General features: G+C 40.8%; 1 protein-coding gene across 1 annotated transcript; it reads left to right on the forward strand.

The window, feature by feature from the left end:
• Positions 1 to 900: 900 nt before the first annotated feature.
• ACOD1 (aconitate decarboxylase 1) lies at positions 901 to 9811 on the forward strand. Its single transcript, XM_033104600.1, has 5 exons — positions 901 to 1043; positions 4403 to 4564; positions 5273 to 5362; positions 7426 to 7631; positions 8542 to 9811. The coding sequence occupies exons 1-5, from the start codon at positions 1032 to 1034 to the stop codon at positions 9485 to 9487; spliced, it is 1416 nt and encodes a 471-aa protein (XP_032960491.1). The 5' UTR covers positions 901 to 1031; the 3' UTR covers positions 9488 to 9811.
• The last annotated feature ends 4582 nt before the right edge of the window (positions 9812 to 14393 follow it).

Here is a 14393-nt window from a genome sequence, read left to right on the forward strand (position 1 = left end):
TGAAGCAGACTGGACCAATCGTAGGCAGCGAGAGAGGCAGGCAGCATATCCCAAGAGCCAGGCAGAGGACCAGGAACCAGAGATCTACATATATGGAAAATGAAATTCAGGAACAAAGAAGGGAACAAGTTGGGAAGAAGTGTGACGGACTCCAATGCCCTTCTAGGTTCTTCCTCTCAAGCTGCCTGCAACTTCTGGTTGACACCTTTGTCCCCGAACAATGGTGACCAGCACGGATGAAGTAGAAGGGGAAACTGAAAGTGTGCCTTAAATACTGGCCATGTCACAAATTGGCAGTAACAAAATAGTCATGGGGATGTAAAGTACAGCATAGGGAATGCAGTCAATAATATTGTAATAACTATGTATGGAGTCAGGTGGGTACTAGATTTATCAGGGGAGTCACTTCATAAGTTAAATAAATGTCTAACCACTATGCTGTACACCTGAAACTAATAGAATATTGAACATCAACTGTAATAGAAAAAAAAAATTTTTAAGTAAATTTTAAAAATACTGTACATGTCATATTTTACTTAACCAATCCACTATTTGTGCACATTTTATTGTTTTCAGTCTTTAATCTTATAAGGAAGGCTACAAATTTTATTTTTTGTTTGTTTGCTAAATTTTTCCATGCATCCTGTTTATTTCCTTAGGATGAATTTTGAGAAGTGTAGTACCTAGATAAAAGCGAGTGAATATTTTTCTAATTTTGGCATACAGTATCTAGGTACAAGATGCAATCCTAGTTTTATTGTCAACGAACTTTTCTGATACCTGTGAGAAGTCATTTGATTATCGTTACTGTACTTCCCAGACATGTTTAATTTTTCATCTACTGGTGAGTTAACTACATTACAGAGGAAGTTGAAGTAAGTTTAGTTGGGAGGTGTTGAAATGGTGGAAATTTTAGGGTTAGAACAGAGTGAAAGAGACTGGTTTGGAGAGGAATGAGGGTATAAAGGCAGTCACACAGGAAACGAATCACTCCTCGGATTCACGCCTGAGATAAACCTCCTCTTTAGACCATGAAGCTCAAGGTATTCTTATGTTTTATGTGGCTTATTTAAATTGGTTTTCTAGCTTACTTTTTCCTTTCTCAATTTCCTCAGTTGCCTTCTCTTTTTAAGAGCTATCTGCTTTACTTCAAAAATGGCATTTTACCATTTTTCATAGGCCCTAGGCTATCTAATTCACTGCATCTGTTTTTTTTTTTAAATCAATGTTTTACAAATAATAGATATTATGTGTTTTGTATAAATTAGGAAGAAAATGAATCATTATAAGTTCAGTGAATGTTAACACCCTAGTTTTGTATATATCGATTATGGCATTGCCAGATTGTATTTCTAACTATCTGTTTACTGTCCATAGTCCCCTGGAGAAGATAAGCTTTTTGTGGCAGGAACCATAGCATCTTGGTTTGGTATTCTAGAGGGCTTAGCACAGTGCCAGACACATAGCAAGAACTCATGAAATATTTATTAAACGACTTCATACTTTGCCTTAATGTACACATCAATCATGGTATTTTACTAAAGAGAGATGTAAATGCCAGGAGAAAGTCAAGACCAAAATAATATTTTAGGAATAGATGGGCATAAGTCTACAGACAGCTGAGCAGCTGCAAATTTATGTTCTCATGCTTCCTTCCTCAGGGCCCAGAAAGAGGCCCTTTGTTCTTTGGCACATGGGATGGGGCTCAGGACTTGTCAGCAGACCTCCATACTTTGCCCACACTTTTTATAAAAGCCCTACTTTCATTAAATCACTGATACCGTTGGATCGTGTGGTTGGATGCCATGATCACCTGCCAGGTCCATGCTGGCGCCCTGCCAACACACGCTCCCCAGGCCTATGCATCACCCCACATTAGATCTAACAATGAAGAGAGGAACAACCAAATTCCAAATCCCCTCACCTGCAGGAATCGTGGGGGTGGGAAGAAAGGTGGAAAAGAGGCATTTTTACTTAGAACAAGGAATCCAACCAGCACTGGAAACTAAGTTTTACTTGGCAATCATCAAACCAGTTTTCTTTCATCCTTCCTTCCCTTTGCCCCTAAATATGTTTACCCAGTTTTCTAGCAGCGTGAAAAGCAAAGTTATTGTTATTCTCCATTTTAATCAGAAACTTACATGCCAGCACCCTTTTTCTCTCCAAGAGATCTTTTCTCTGGCTTTCTGCCACTCCGTATATATTCACCTCTCTACCAAGGCTTCAGAGGCATACACAATAGCCCATTCTTTTGAAAATGGCAGGGTTTTCCTAACTTGATATTCTGGAGACTGAAAACATGGGACTAGTCAGCAGCCAAGTTGAAGGACTTTCAGCTGGGTACTGGTTCCATCTTTGTATCTCTGCCTGGGCACTGAGCTTAGCATCCGAGCGCCCCAGACACGCCAGATCCTCTAATCCAGGGGTGTCCAAACTGCGGCCTGCGGGCCAACTGCGGCCCGCGATCCATTGTTAATTGGCCCGCAGCAAATTCCAAAAATATATTTAGTTGACTTAAATAAACCAGGTGAGGCAATACGTACTTCACCTCGAGTGAGTGGCCCGGCTGTTTGTGTATTTTACCGCGTATGGCCCTTGGTGAAAAACGTTGAAAAAAGTTTGGACACCCCTGCTCTAATCCAATGGATATTCTCTTGTAAGACATGTTAAAAGCCAAATAAGTGTCTATGCATTGAAGAATATGACACTTAAAGGAATTGCACAGTACGCTGCTGCTTATGAAATGCAAATCATCCGACAGATGTTGATTGTCTGGTTTGTGGGTTAGAAGCAGGTTGGTCTCCACTAGGATGACCACACGCACTTCTCATTCACCAAGTTCACAATGAATCCATCACCGTTGCCCAAAAGTCTGCTCCTCGTCCTGTGTTCCCTCCGTTGGCAAATGGCACTGCCATTTCCCCATCCAGAGCCTGGGCTACTGCAGCAGTCTCTTACCTGCCCTTGTCTGCCCAACTCACATTCCTTCTCTGCACGATTGCCTACAGAGATGTTCGCAAAACACAGTTCTGACCATATCCCTGCCTTCTTAAGACAGCACTATGGTTCCCCACTGACATCGTAGTCTCTAGTGTGTGTAACTTTCACCATTCAGTCCTAGCCTGAGAATCCACTCCCCTTCTCTCCTCTGTACCCCGCAGGTAGCTCTGCTCCGAGTTTGCTGAACTCACTGCATGCCTCACACCTGCAAGCCCTGGCCCACGCTGCTACCTCTGGCTTTCACCCCTTCTTATGCCTGACACTTTTCACCCTAAATTTTCATAACCAGCTCATGTATCAACACCTCCAGGTATTCTCCACCAACCGAAAGAGCAGGCAGTAGTTCTCAGTAGTACTTTTAAATTTTCTAGTAGCCACATTGTAAAAAGGAAAAACTGATGAAGTTAATTTTAATAATATATTTGTTTAAATAATATATCCTAAATATTATCATTTCAGTATGTAGTCAATATTTTATAACTATGAATAAGATGCTTTTTTGCCTACTGCTCTTCAAAGTCCAGTGCTTATTTTACCCTTGTGATATGTCTCCATTTGGACTACCTGAATTTCAAATGCCCAAGAGCACATGTGGAGAGTAGCTGCCACATTGGACATGACAGCACAAGAGCACTTGAGAATCACCTAGACACCTTAACGAAAGCACAGAACCCTGTACTATGCTTCCCGAGTTTCTAATGCTGGGGAGTCTAATGCTGGAGGCCTGGAGTGGGGACCAGAAATGTTCATTTTCAACAGGAACCCCGGAGTGTTTCTGATGCATGTGTTCATCAGGCCACACTTTAGGAAACAGGGGCTTAATAGCTAGATGCCCCAATTGTGGAGGTAGACCCATGGGGTATGTGTTCAGACTGCCCCAGTTAGAAGCTGTGTGACTTAGTGACTTCACGTTTCTACTCACAAGACTCAGTCTCCTCACCTGCAAAGTGAGAGTCATAATAAATACCTACCTTGAGACTTGTGGGTATTCAATGGATACTGTATTTTTAAAGGTCAGCATAATACCTGGTACATACTTAATAATGGCAGTTACCGACTGTCTGAACACCTGCTTTATGGGGGAGATGACCCCCCCCGTCCTCCCCCGCTGACTCTGTGCTTCCCTCCACCGTCGCCCCCACCACACTCTGTGGGCATCATCTGCTTGCTCGTCTGTGTCCTTAACTTGGCTGAGAACAGGCAATGGCCACGGTGCTTTTCCACATCCCTTTTTCTCATACACAGTACGTGCTCCATAGATATTATTTTTTAGAAACTGAACGTGATCAACAGGGTTCTCTCTAGTGGACTAAACTACAAAAGTGTCTCGGGTTCTCATGTATAAAGGAAGTATGCAAATACAAAGTGACTGTAGCACTGTTTAACACTCTTCCCTCCCAAGTCTGTCACAGCAAGCTTCGCCCAAGTGATTCACGGCTTGAACGTGGGACACCTGACAGAGCGTGTTATTCAAAGGAGCAAGAGGATGATTCTGGATACTCTGGGCGTTGGGTTCCTGGGAACCAGCACAGAAGTGTTTCACAAAGCCAGCGAATATAGTAAAGTAAGAAGCTCAATGTCTACGTTAGCGATAAAACCAAGTGTGCACACATACCTGCTCGTGAGTGTGCCCGTGAGTGTACCCAGAGCTGTGTATGTGTTCTCCTGCTCTTCGTCTTAGAGATTGTACTGGGTGCATACATTGTTGTATGTAGTTTTATGCTATCCTACGCTCTGTTATCTGAGCTTTAATAGTCATCCATATCCCTTACTAAGTCACTGTCTAGTCGTGTCTCACAGTTCATCACTATTATGACTGAAAGCACTTTTTACCCGAGTCTTAGAAGCGATAGCACCTACCCCGGATGATTTGGAGAAAAGGCTGGGCCAGCACTCTGAGCAGAGGGTGGGTGGGTAGGTCGGAGATGCAGCATCCAAAGTATGTGCTGGGTAGGTGTTTAGTCCACCTTCCCCAGTACTTACACAGACGGAGTAAATGAGAGTAAGTTCAGACTCCACGCCACAGAGCAGTTGTGGATCATAGTCTGGGGCCAAGCAACAGAATCTCTCTTCACTTCCATGGAGAAAGTTGTATGTTCTTCTACAAGGAAGGGAGCACCCAATGAGTAAGGCAGGCTTCGATCTAGTACAGAGGGTTCCAGTGAGGACTATTAATGTGACACCTCCAAAGATGAAGAATGACTCCTGAAGTGGTGACTTGGCAGGCTGTGCTCACACTCGGTATCACTGACTGACGTTCTTCTTGTTCCAGATCTACAGCACCAACATGACGAGCACTGTGTGGGGACGGCCAGACTTCAGGCTCCCACCGACATATGCTGCTTTTGCTAACGGTGTGGCGGTAAGGAGGTTTCCATGTCTTTTCAACTGTTATACAATAGTAATAATTTTCAGAGCCAGGATATCTCAGAAATCGCCCAATTTCCACATTTGACGGATGACATCTTTGAAATTCAGAGAGATAAAGTGGCCTGCCCTCTGTCCTATGTAGCAATGTCAGTTTTCATGTTTTAATAGTGAATTGATGCTTTCTAAACAAATTGTGAAGTAGAGGAAATAAGAGGATTTCAATAAAAACACCCCTAAGATATCTCAACTCTAAACTCTAACTGCTTACAGCAAAAAACATAAAACCCAATATCCAGACACAATTCCTTCTCAATTCCTTTTGTTGTGGCCAGTACCACTTTCTATCCAGTAACCAGGCTTTCATTCAGTCATTCAACAGATATTTATTCAGAAAGATACAATGGCTACATTTGGTGTCTATATTTTCAGAACCCAAATTCATCATTTCTTGTCCGACAGACAATTTTTATGCGTTTTTGTGTGTGTCAAGGGCCATCTACAAGGTATAATCTGGACATGAATGTGTTGGGATTTGAGGTATTTTTATGGTTTTGGGTGACAGTAGCTCAGAATATTGAAAATCAAACCCAACAGTGCATCCAGGATTAAATGTCCAGTAAGTGGTGAGACATGTGCCAGCCATATCAAATAGACATAAAAATCTATTTTTAAATGAACTGTTGGTTATTACTATTTCATATAAGGAAAAAGCAAAAGGCTGGGATAAAGAGGAATAAAACCTTATGATAGAAAATAATGATTTAAAAATATAGCTTAGTATATAATCTGGGTTCAAGAGCTCTTGCAACTTCCCCATAAGTTTGAAATTATTTCATAATAAAAAGGTACAAAACATACATAGAGTGCCAAAAAAATGTATACACATTTTAAGAAAGGCAAACTGTATTAAAATTGTAATTCTCAATATATACCGATAACAAAAGATGAGTACAAGTCACGTTTGACTTCTGCAATTACAAGAGGTGCTCAAAGTGGTTACCATCAGCGTCCAGACACTTCTGATTATGGCAAACTACTGTTTGAGCAACGCTGACCATCTCTTAAACTGTGTATACATTTTTTTGGCACCCCCGGTATGGCCTAATGTGGAACAAATGACATTAGAGGGTTTTTTGTTTGTTTGTTTTGTTTTTTGTTTAAATATTTTATTGGGGAAGGGGAACAGGACTTTATTGGGGAACAGTGTGTACTTCCAGGCCTTTTTTCCAAGTCAAGTTGTTATCCTTTCAGTCTTAGCTGTGGAGGGTGCCGTTCAGCTTCAAGTTGTTGTCCTTTCATTCTTAGTTGTGGAGGGCGCAGCTCAGCTCCAGGTCCAGTTGCCATTTCTAGTTGCAGGGGGCACAGCCCACCATCCCTTGCGGGAGTCAAACCGGCAACCTTGTGGTAGAGAGGGCAGAGGGCGCGCTCCAACCAACTGAGCCATCCGGGAGCTCAGCAGCAGCTCAGCTCAAGGTGCCGTGTTCAATCTTAGTTGCAGGGGGCGCTGCCCACCATCCCTTGCGGGACTTGAGGAATCTAACCGGCAACCTTGTGGTTGAGAGCCCACTGGCCCATGTGGGAATCAAACCGGCAGCCTTCGGAGTTAGGAGCATGGAGCATGGAGCTCTAACCGCCTGAGCCACCGGGCCGGCCCAACATTAAAGATTTAATGGGAGTTGTTTGAAGGGTGGGGGAGGAAAATGGGAGGGAAAAAGGAGCAGCCACCTAATTCCACAGCTTTGTTGATAAGGGGGATATTGATCTTTTGGGCTGTGGAAGAAAGCTCTGGCCACCTGGGAAGACCCAAGCTCCTTGGGCCTCACTAGCTGCTCCCCAAGGTCCCACCTGATCTGGGCAGAGGAGAGTATGTCCAGTGCCTAGCCATGTGATTAAGAATCACAGCCAGTTCATAGGTTTTATTTTCAGGGAATCAGGTCTGAAAATCTCACATCAAACCAGGTTATTACTAAACTAAACCCTTACTGGTCCAAAAGCCATTGCATTAAGGGAAGCACATTTTGGGTTTTGGTTGTTTATATGTGTCTGTTTACATAGATTCACTCAATGGATTTTGATGACACATGGCACCCTGCCACCCACCCTTCTGGAGCTGTCCTTCCTGTCCTGATGGCATTATCAGAAGCCCTGCCTCCAAGTCCAAAGTTTTCTGGCCTTGACTTCCTGCTGGCTTTCAATGTTGGAATTGAAGTGCAAGGCCGATTAATGCATTTCTCCAAGGAAGCCAATGACATACCAAAAAGGTATGGAAAAATTTGCCCCATGGAGAGACCGTCATATTCCCCTTCATCTGTCAATTGTTCTCTCTATAGAGCTTCCTGATACAAAGGTTGCTCAGTTGAAGATGTTAATACTAGTGCTAGCAGGTAAGTCAAGTCACCGGTCACATATCAAACCGTATATCCATATACAAATCTGTGACTTCAGAAGTGCGAATGAAAATATCTCCTTTGGGATTAGAGAGCCAATCAAGCGACCAGGACCACAAAATAAACGGAGACCTCTCATTCTGGGGTGACTGAAGTCATTCTGGCATCCGTGGGTACTCTGACTATTCCTGATCCCACCAAAGTGGAATCTACTTTGATATTTGTTAGGGTCCTTCAGACTAATGAGAACATTCAGAATAGCCTAAACCTGGCTGTTTAACCTATAGATCAAAAATGGTCAAATGTTGGCCATATTATATGGTTTAATCTAATCTTTATTTTTGCCACTTGGTATGGCCTGCTAGGAGAGGAGTATATTGGAATATTGAGTGAACTTTCACAGTTTCTACAAGGCCCTCAATTTTTATAGTTACCTAAATCAGCTTTCAGCAATCAATAACTTTCACCTTTTTCCAATAATTGTAAGAGCACCATTTATACAGAATTTACTGTGTTTCAGGCACTGATGTAAGCATGTGAATTCATTCAAAACTCACAAAACCATATGAGGTAGATACTATTATTATGGCCATTTTATGAAAGTGAAAACAGGTGCAGAGAAGTTGAATACCTTTGTGAAGATCACACAGCTAATAGTGGAAGAGCTAAGATTTGAACCCAGGCCGTGTGGCTCCATTAGCTAAGCTCCTGGACGCTACACTCTACTGTCTCCTGGTGGCTGAGGTGTGTAAACCTCTAACTCTTTGCTCTCATTGCTTTTCAGATTCCATCCCCCCTCAGTGGTAGGAACTTTAGGTAGCGCTGCTGCTGCATCCAAGATTTTAGGGCTCAGCATGACAAAGTGCCAAGAGGCCCTGGCTATCGCTGTTTCTCACGCGGGAGCACCCATGGCAAATGCTGCCACTCAGACCAAGCCTCTCCATATCGGCAATGCCGCCAGGCATGGGATGGAAGCTGTTTTTCTGGCAATGTTGGGTCTCCAAGGAAACAAGCAGGTCTTGGACATACAGGCAGGCTTTGGGGCCTTCTATGCCAACTATTCACCCAAAGTCCCTCCAAGCCTAGATTCCTACACGTGGCTGCTGGAGCAGCAGGATGTGGCTTTTAAGCGATTCCCCGCACATCTGGCCACCCACTGGATGGAAGATGCAGCCGCGTCAGTGAGAAAGCACCTTGTAACAGACAGAGCCCTGCTTCCTGTCGACCACATTGACAGAATTGTACTCAGAATTCCAGATGTCCAGTATGTCAACAGGCCCTTCCCCGTCACGGAGCACGAAGCCCGTCACTCCTTCCAGTATGTGGCCTGTGCCACGTTGCTCGATGGTGGCATCATTGTCCCTTCATTCCACAAACGCCAGATCAACAGGCCTCAGGTAAGAGAGTTGCTCGGTAAGGTGGAGCTGCAGCATCCTCAGGATAACCTGCCAAGCTTCAACACACTCTACTGTGAGATAAGTGTCACCCTCAAGGATGGTGTCACCTTCACCGAGCGCTCCAATACCTTCTACGGTCACTGGAGGAAGCCACTGAGCCAGAAGGACCTACAGGAGAAGTTCAGAGCCAATGCCTCCAGGATGCTGTCCCCTGACACAGTAGAAAGATTCATAGAGATAGTAGAAAACCTGGAAGACCTAGAGGACTGTTCTTTGTTAACCACACTTCTGAAAGGACCCGCTCCACCAGAGATGGTTTCAAAATCCATCTAGCAATTAACAGTTTCATCATAAAATCTCTCTTGAGGCTCACCAACATCTTAATGACATGTGCATTAAGTGCAAGCATGGTGCACTTAATGACAAGTGCAGCATGGTGGAGAGAGTCCACACACAGAACTGGATATACATGGAAGGAGTCTTGCTCCGTAACTTTACAAGACTGTTCCAATTACCTATAGCAAGATAATATACAATGTCTGACAATTAAGTTTGCAAACTCATCCTAGAAAAAGTGCTACATACCCCATTGCTGAATATCACTACAGTCACCTTCGAAATGCTCCCTTTGGGAAGCTATGCACCGACGCCAGCTCATAGTACACCCTTCAAAGCAATTTTGGAACTCTTTCTGGAATGGCCATCAGAGCTGTCATTGTATTACCCTTCATGTCCTGAATGTCTTCAAAATGTCTTCCTTTCAATATTTCCTTTATCTTCGGGTAAAGAAAGAAGTCATTGGGGGCCAGACCGGGTGAGTAGGGAGGATGTTCCAATACAGTTATTTGTTTGCTGGCTGAAAACTCCCTCACAGACAGTGCCGTGTGAGCTGGTGCATTGTCATGATGCAAGAGCCATGAATGGTTGGCGAAAAGTTCAGATCGTCTAACTTTTTCACGCAGCCTTTTTGGCACTTCCAAATAGTAAACTTGGTGAACTCTTTGTCCAGTTGGTACAAATTCATAATGAACAATCCCTCTGATATCAGAAAAGGTTAGCAACATGGTTGCAATAAGTTTGTGAACTTAATTGTCAGAACTTGTATATGCAAGAAACACAGAGAAATTGATTTTACAAGTATCCGTATGGCTGAAAGTCAAGTCACCTGTGATCTTCTTATAAAATGAATCTTTTCAGAGGAGTTTTATGAACTGTAGGAACTTCAAGGAATGAAAGAAATTTGAACCTGCACATGTATTTGCTTACAGTGGAGACGGGCTCTGATCTGTTGTGCCACCGACAGATTTTTCAGACCATGGGTTAGTAGAAGCTCCCCACAGTGGAGGGGATGCTACTGGGTTTAAATATAAGGGCTTATTGAGTTCAAATCCTACCTCTGCCACTTACTAGATGTGACCCTGGGCATGTTACTGGGTATCCTTCTGCCTCCGTTTCTCTCTTTATAAAGCAGAAATAAAAAGCAGTCTAAAAAATAAAGCACTTTGACTCCAGAAGCCATGGTCTTAACCACTACAATGTCACCTTTCATTACAAAAAAATTTTTTGAGAACTAGATCATGGACACAGTCTGAGATGTAATAAAGAATGACAGCAAAAAGTATATATACCTGTAATTAAATAAATATTGACTATATAAAATAAAAATGTCTTATGTGGTTAAAAGTTGTAACATTAGCTGTACATATATATATATATATATATGTATATGCATATGTGTATATATATATACACACACACACACACACATATACAGAGTTATTATAGTTAATGTCTGCTAAATTCCTTATGCTGTTCAAGATAAGAGCAAAGCTATTAACTCTAGACTCTTAAGCATGCATTCTGACATTTCTAGGGTAATCATTATGAAAAAGAAGGCTTATAGCGGGAAAAATATGGAATTAGGAAAAAAATATCCATAGGAAGGTAAGAAAGGGGTGGGAGAATATATAGAAAAGGCAGAACAGATATAAAATGATAGAAAAAAATCCAGATATTAATATATCTATAATTACAAAAAGAGTAAATGGACTAAATATTCAGTCGAAGAAGACAAAGACTATGAACTCACTTTTTAAAATGTTTCATAGCTTTATTATCATCTACTCTATCTACCATTAATTCATCTATTTTAAATGTACGGTTCAATGAGTTTTAGTAAATTTATAGATTGGTGTAAACATCACTAAAATCCAGTTTTGGAATACTTTTATCACTCCAAAAAAATTATTCATGACTGCTTGCAATCCATCTCCACTCCCACCTCCAGCCCTCAGCCAGCAATGATCTGCTTTCTATGTCTATCGTTTTATCTTTTCCAGACACTTGATATAATAAATAGAATCATACAACATGTAGTCTTCTGTGTCTGGCTCTTTCACTTAGCATCATAGTTTAAAGATTTTCTACATATGTATCAGTACGGTATTCCTTTTAATTACTGAGTAGTACTCCATTGTACGGCTATACCACATTTGTTTACCTATTCATTAGTTAATAAACAGTTGGATTGTTAACAGTTTGGGGCTATTATGAATACTGCTTCTATGAACATCCACATACATGTCTGTCTATGGGCATAGCTTTCCATTTCTCCTGGGTGGGAAACCTAGGAGTGGGAATGCTGGATCATTTGGTAAGTACATGTTGAAGTTTACAAAAAAAACTGGTTTTCAAAGTAGCTTTATCAAGTCATATTTCCACCAGAATGTCTGAGGGTTCCAGTTTCTCCTTATCCTCACCAACCCTGGGAATTGTCAATCTTTTTAATTTTAGTTTAATGAGTGTGTAATGGTGTCTCATTGTGGTTTTAATTGGCTTTTCCATAATGACTAATTCTTACCTATTTTTGCCAATTATTTTAATTAGGTTGTCTTACTGTTGGATTGTTAGAGTTCTTTATATAGTTCTTACAAGTTCTTTATAAGATAAATGTTTTGCACATATTTTTCCCAGTCTGTGACTTGTCTTTTCATGTTTCTAATGGTCTCTTTTGAAGAGCAAAAGTTTTAAATTTTGACCAAATCCATTTTACCATTAAAAAAATATATATTGTTCCTGCTTTGGGTGTAATCAGAAGGCAATTTTAAAAGAAAAAATCCAGTTATATACTTTTTAACCAATGACAAGGTTCAGGCAGTAATAAAGAACAAGAAGCATGTATTTGCAAAAGGATTGCAGTCCAAGAGACAGATGCAGGTAGCAACCATACTATGCTCTGGGAAGAACAAAGAAAGGCAGGGTTTATAAAGGCAAAAACCACAACATATAATTCTTTCATACAAATGAAGGATTCCTGGCTAGGTTAACAGGGATTGGTTAGTTCAATATGCAAATGAAGGAGTTGAGAATCACAATAAGAAGTCCATACGTGTCCACACAGTTGTTCCAGGTTGTTTATGGCTCTAGGATGTGTTCAGCTGAGTTTAGCAACTTAATAGCAGTTCTGGGAACTGAGGCACCAGATGCGCAGAGGGTGCATGGGCCCCACTTCCTTAACAGCCTCCTGACTATGTGAAGGGACTTTCTTAGCAATGTCATTCCATTTTATTTTCTCCATTATCACACATTATTCAAGACACATAAGGATGCAGAAAAGTTGAAAGTAACAAGATGGAGAAAATATGGATGGAATATTAACAAAAGAAAGCTGGAATAAATAAAAGTTAATATTAGACAAAAAAAGAATTCAAGCAAAAAACATTACTAGAAATAAAATAATAATGATAAAAATTCAAATCACTGGGTAACTAAAATAATTCTAAACTTCCATGCATCTAAATAATATTGAACAGCAAGGAGAAACAGATAAATCCAACACCATACTGAGAAAATTTTAACATTTCTCTGTTAGTAATTGATATTTCAAGGAAACCCAAAATAGACTAAGATTTAAACACAATTAACATGTTTTATCTAATGCACATAGAGAGAATTCTGCACTGAACAGCTAGAGAATTCATAATCTTTGAAAAACATCTTATAGAATTTGTACAAAAATGGACCATATACTGAGCCATAAAACAAGTCTCAGCCAAATTTTCAAAGAACTGGATCACTGAGGTCATTTTCTCTAATCACAATGCAATTAAATTAAATCAATCTAAAAAAGGGAATTAGAAAAGACTAAAGTGTTTGGAAACAAACATTCCTCTAAATAACTCTTAGATCACAGAAGAAATTATAATGTAAATTATAGAACACTTAGAACTAATCAATAACAAAAATATTAAATATCAAAATTTGTAGGATGTAGTAAAAGCAGTACTTAGAAATGCGTAGAATTTTCTATTGCTGGCTCTGCATTACTTGGATCATGTTATTCCATAAGATACATCATGTTAACTTTGATGAATTTATTTGAACACTGCTAATAGAAGATAGAGGAGGTGGCTTCTATTGTGATCTGGGGATAAAATTTCATTATTATCCTGTCTTGATAAATTTCAAAATTTTCTAGAGGCAAGATCTGAGGGCCATTGATAATATCCTCAGATAACCCCTGTTAAAAGCAAGACAATAGACTCAAAATGGAGTCATTTATGCTAAGCCCCATATAACCAAACCAAGACTTAATGACAGTTTCGGCTGCCCAGAAATGGAATCTAAGCCAGTCAATCAAGAATCACCTGATCAGCACACTGGTTAGACCATCTGCCTGATAGACCCCTGCCATCCTCTAAAGGAAAGTCAGCTTTGCAATAATAACCAACCCAACTTTTTGCCTAGCATAACTTCCTTGTTCCTGCTCCCTTCTGCCTATAAAAGTCCTTCATTTTCCACAGCTCCTAGGAGCTCCTTTTTATCTGCTAATTGGATGTTGCCCAATTTGAATCCATTTTTGCTCAAACTCCTAAAAAATTAATGTACCTTGATTTATCTTTTAACACCCCCAATAGATGTGTCAGACCAACAGCCGTGGTTGGGGAAGACAGCCTTTCCTTAGGGGCATAACAGCACTCAAGGTGACCTTGATATTGGTTTATGCCCACTGAAAGCAGGAGAAAATATGAGGGAATAGGGGTCTGTACGGAGAGCTTAAGTGTCCTCTTCACGGGTAGCCCTGCACAATATTCACCCTTATAGTACCATATACAAAAAAAAAATTAAAAATAAAAAGTAGGAAAAAAAGAGAGATTGGCTCCCCACATTCCTTTCTAGATGATTCCTTTCTATGAGGGTCAAAAACTAGGGCATTTTTGAGCCACAGTGCTAGCGGAGA

This window comes from Rhinolophus ferrumequinum, chromosome 4 (assembly GCF_004115265.2).
Source record: "Rhinolophus ferrumequinum isolate MPI-CBG mRhiFer1 chromosome 4, mRhiFer1_v1.p, whole genome shotgun sequence".
NCBI classification, from domain to species: domain Eukaryota; kingdom Metazoa; phylum Chordata; class Mammalia; order Chiroptera; family Rhinolophidae; genus Rhinolophus; species Rhinolophus ferrumequinum.

Bases quoted from the DNA above. Each gene is read 5' to 3' on its own strand.
- ACOD1 (XM_033104600.1), top strand. The intron at 4,565-5,272 runs GTAAGAAGCTCA...TTCTTGTTCCAG, and splicing joins AAGCCAGCGAATATAGTAAA to ATCTACAGCACCAACATGAC. The intron at 7,632-8,541 runs GTATGGAAAAAT...ATTGCTTTTCAG, and splicing joins GCCAATGACATACCAAAAAG to ATTCCATCCCCCCTCAGTGG.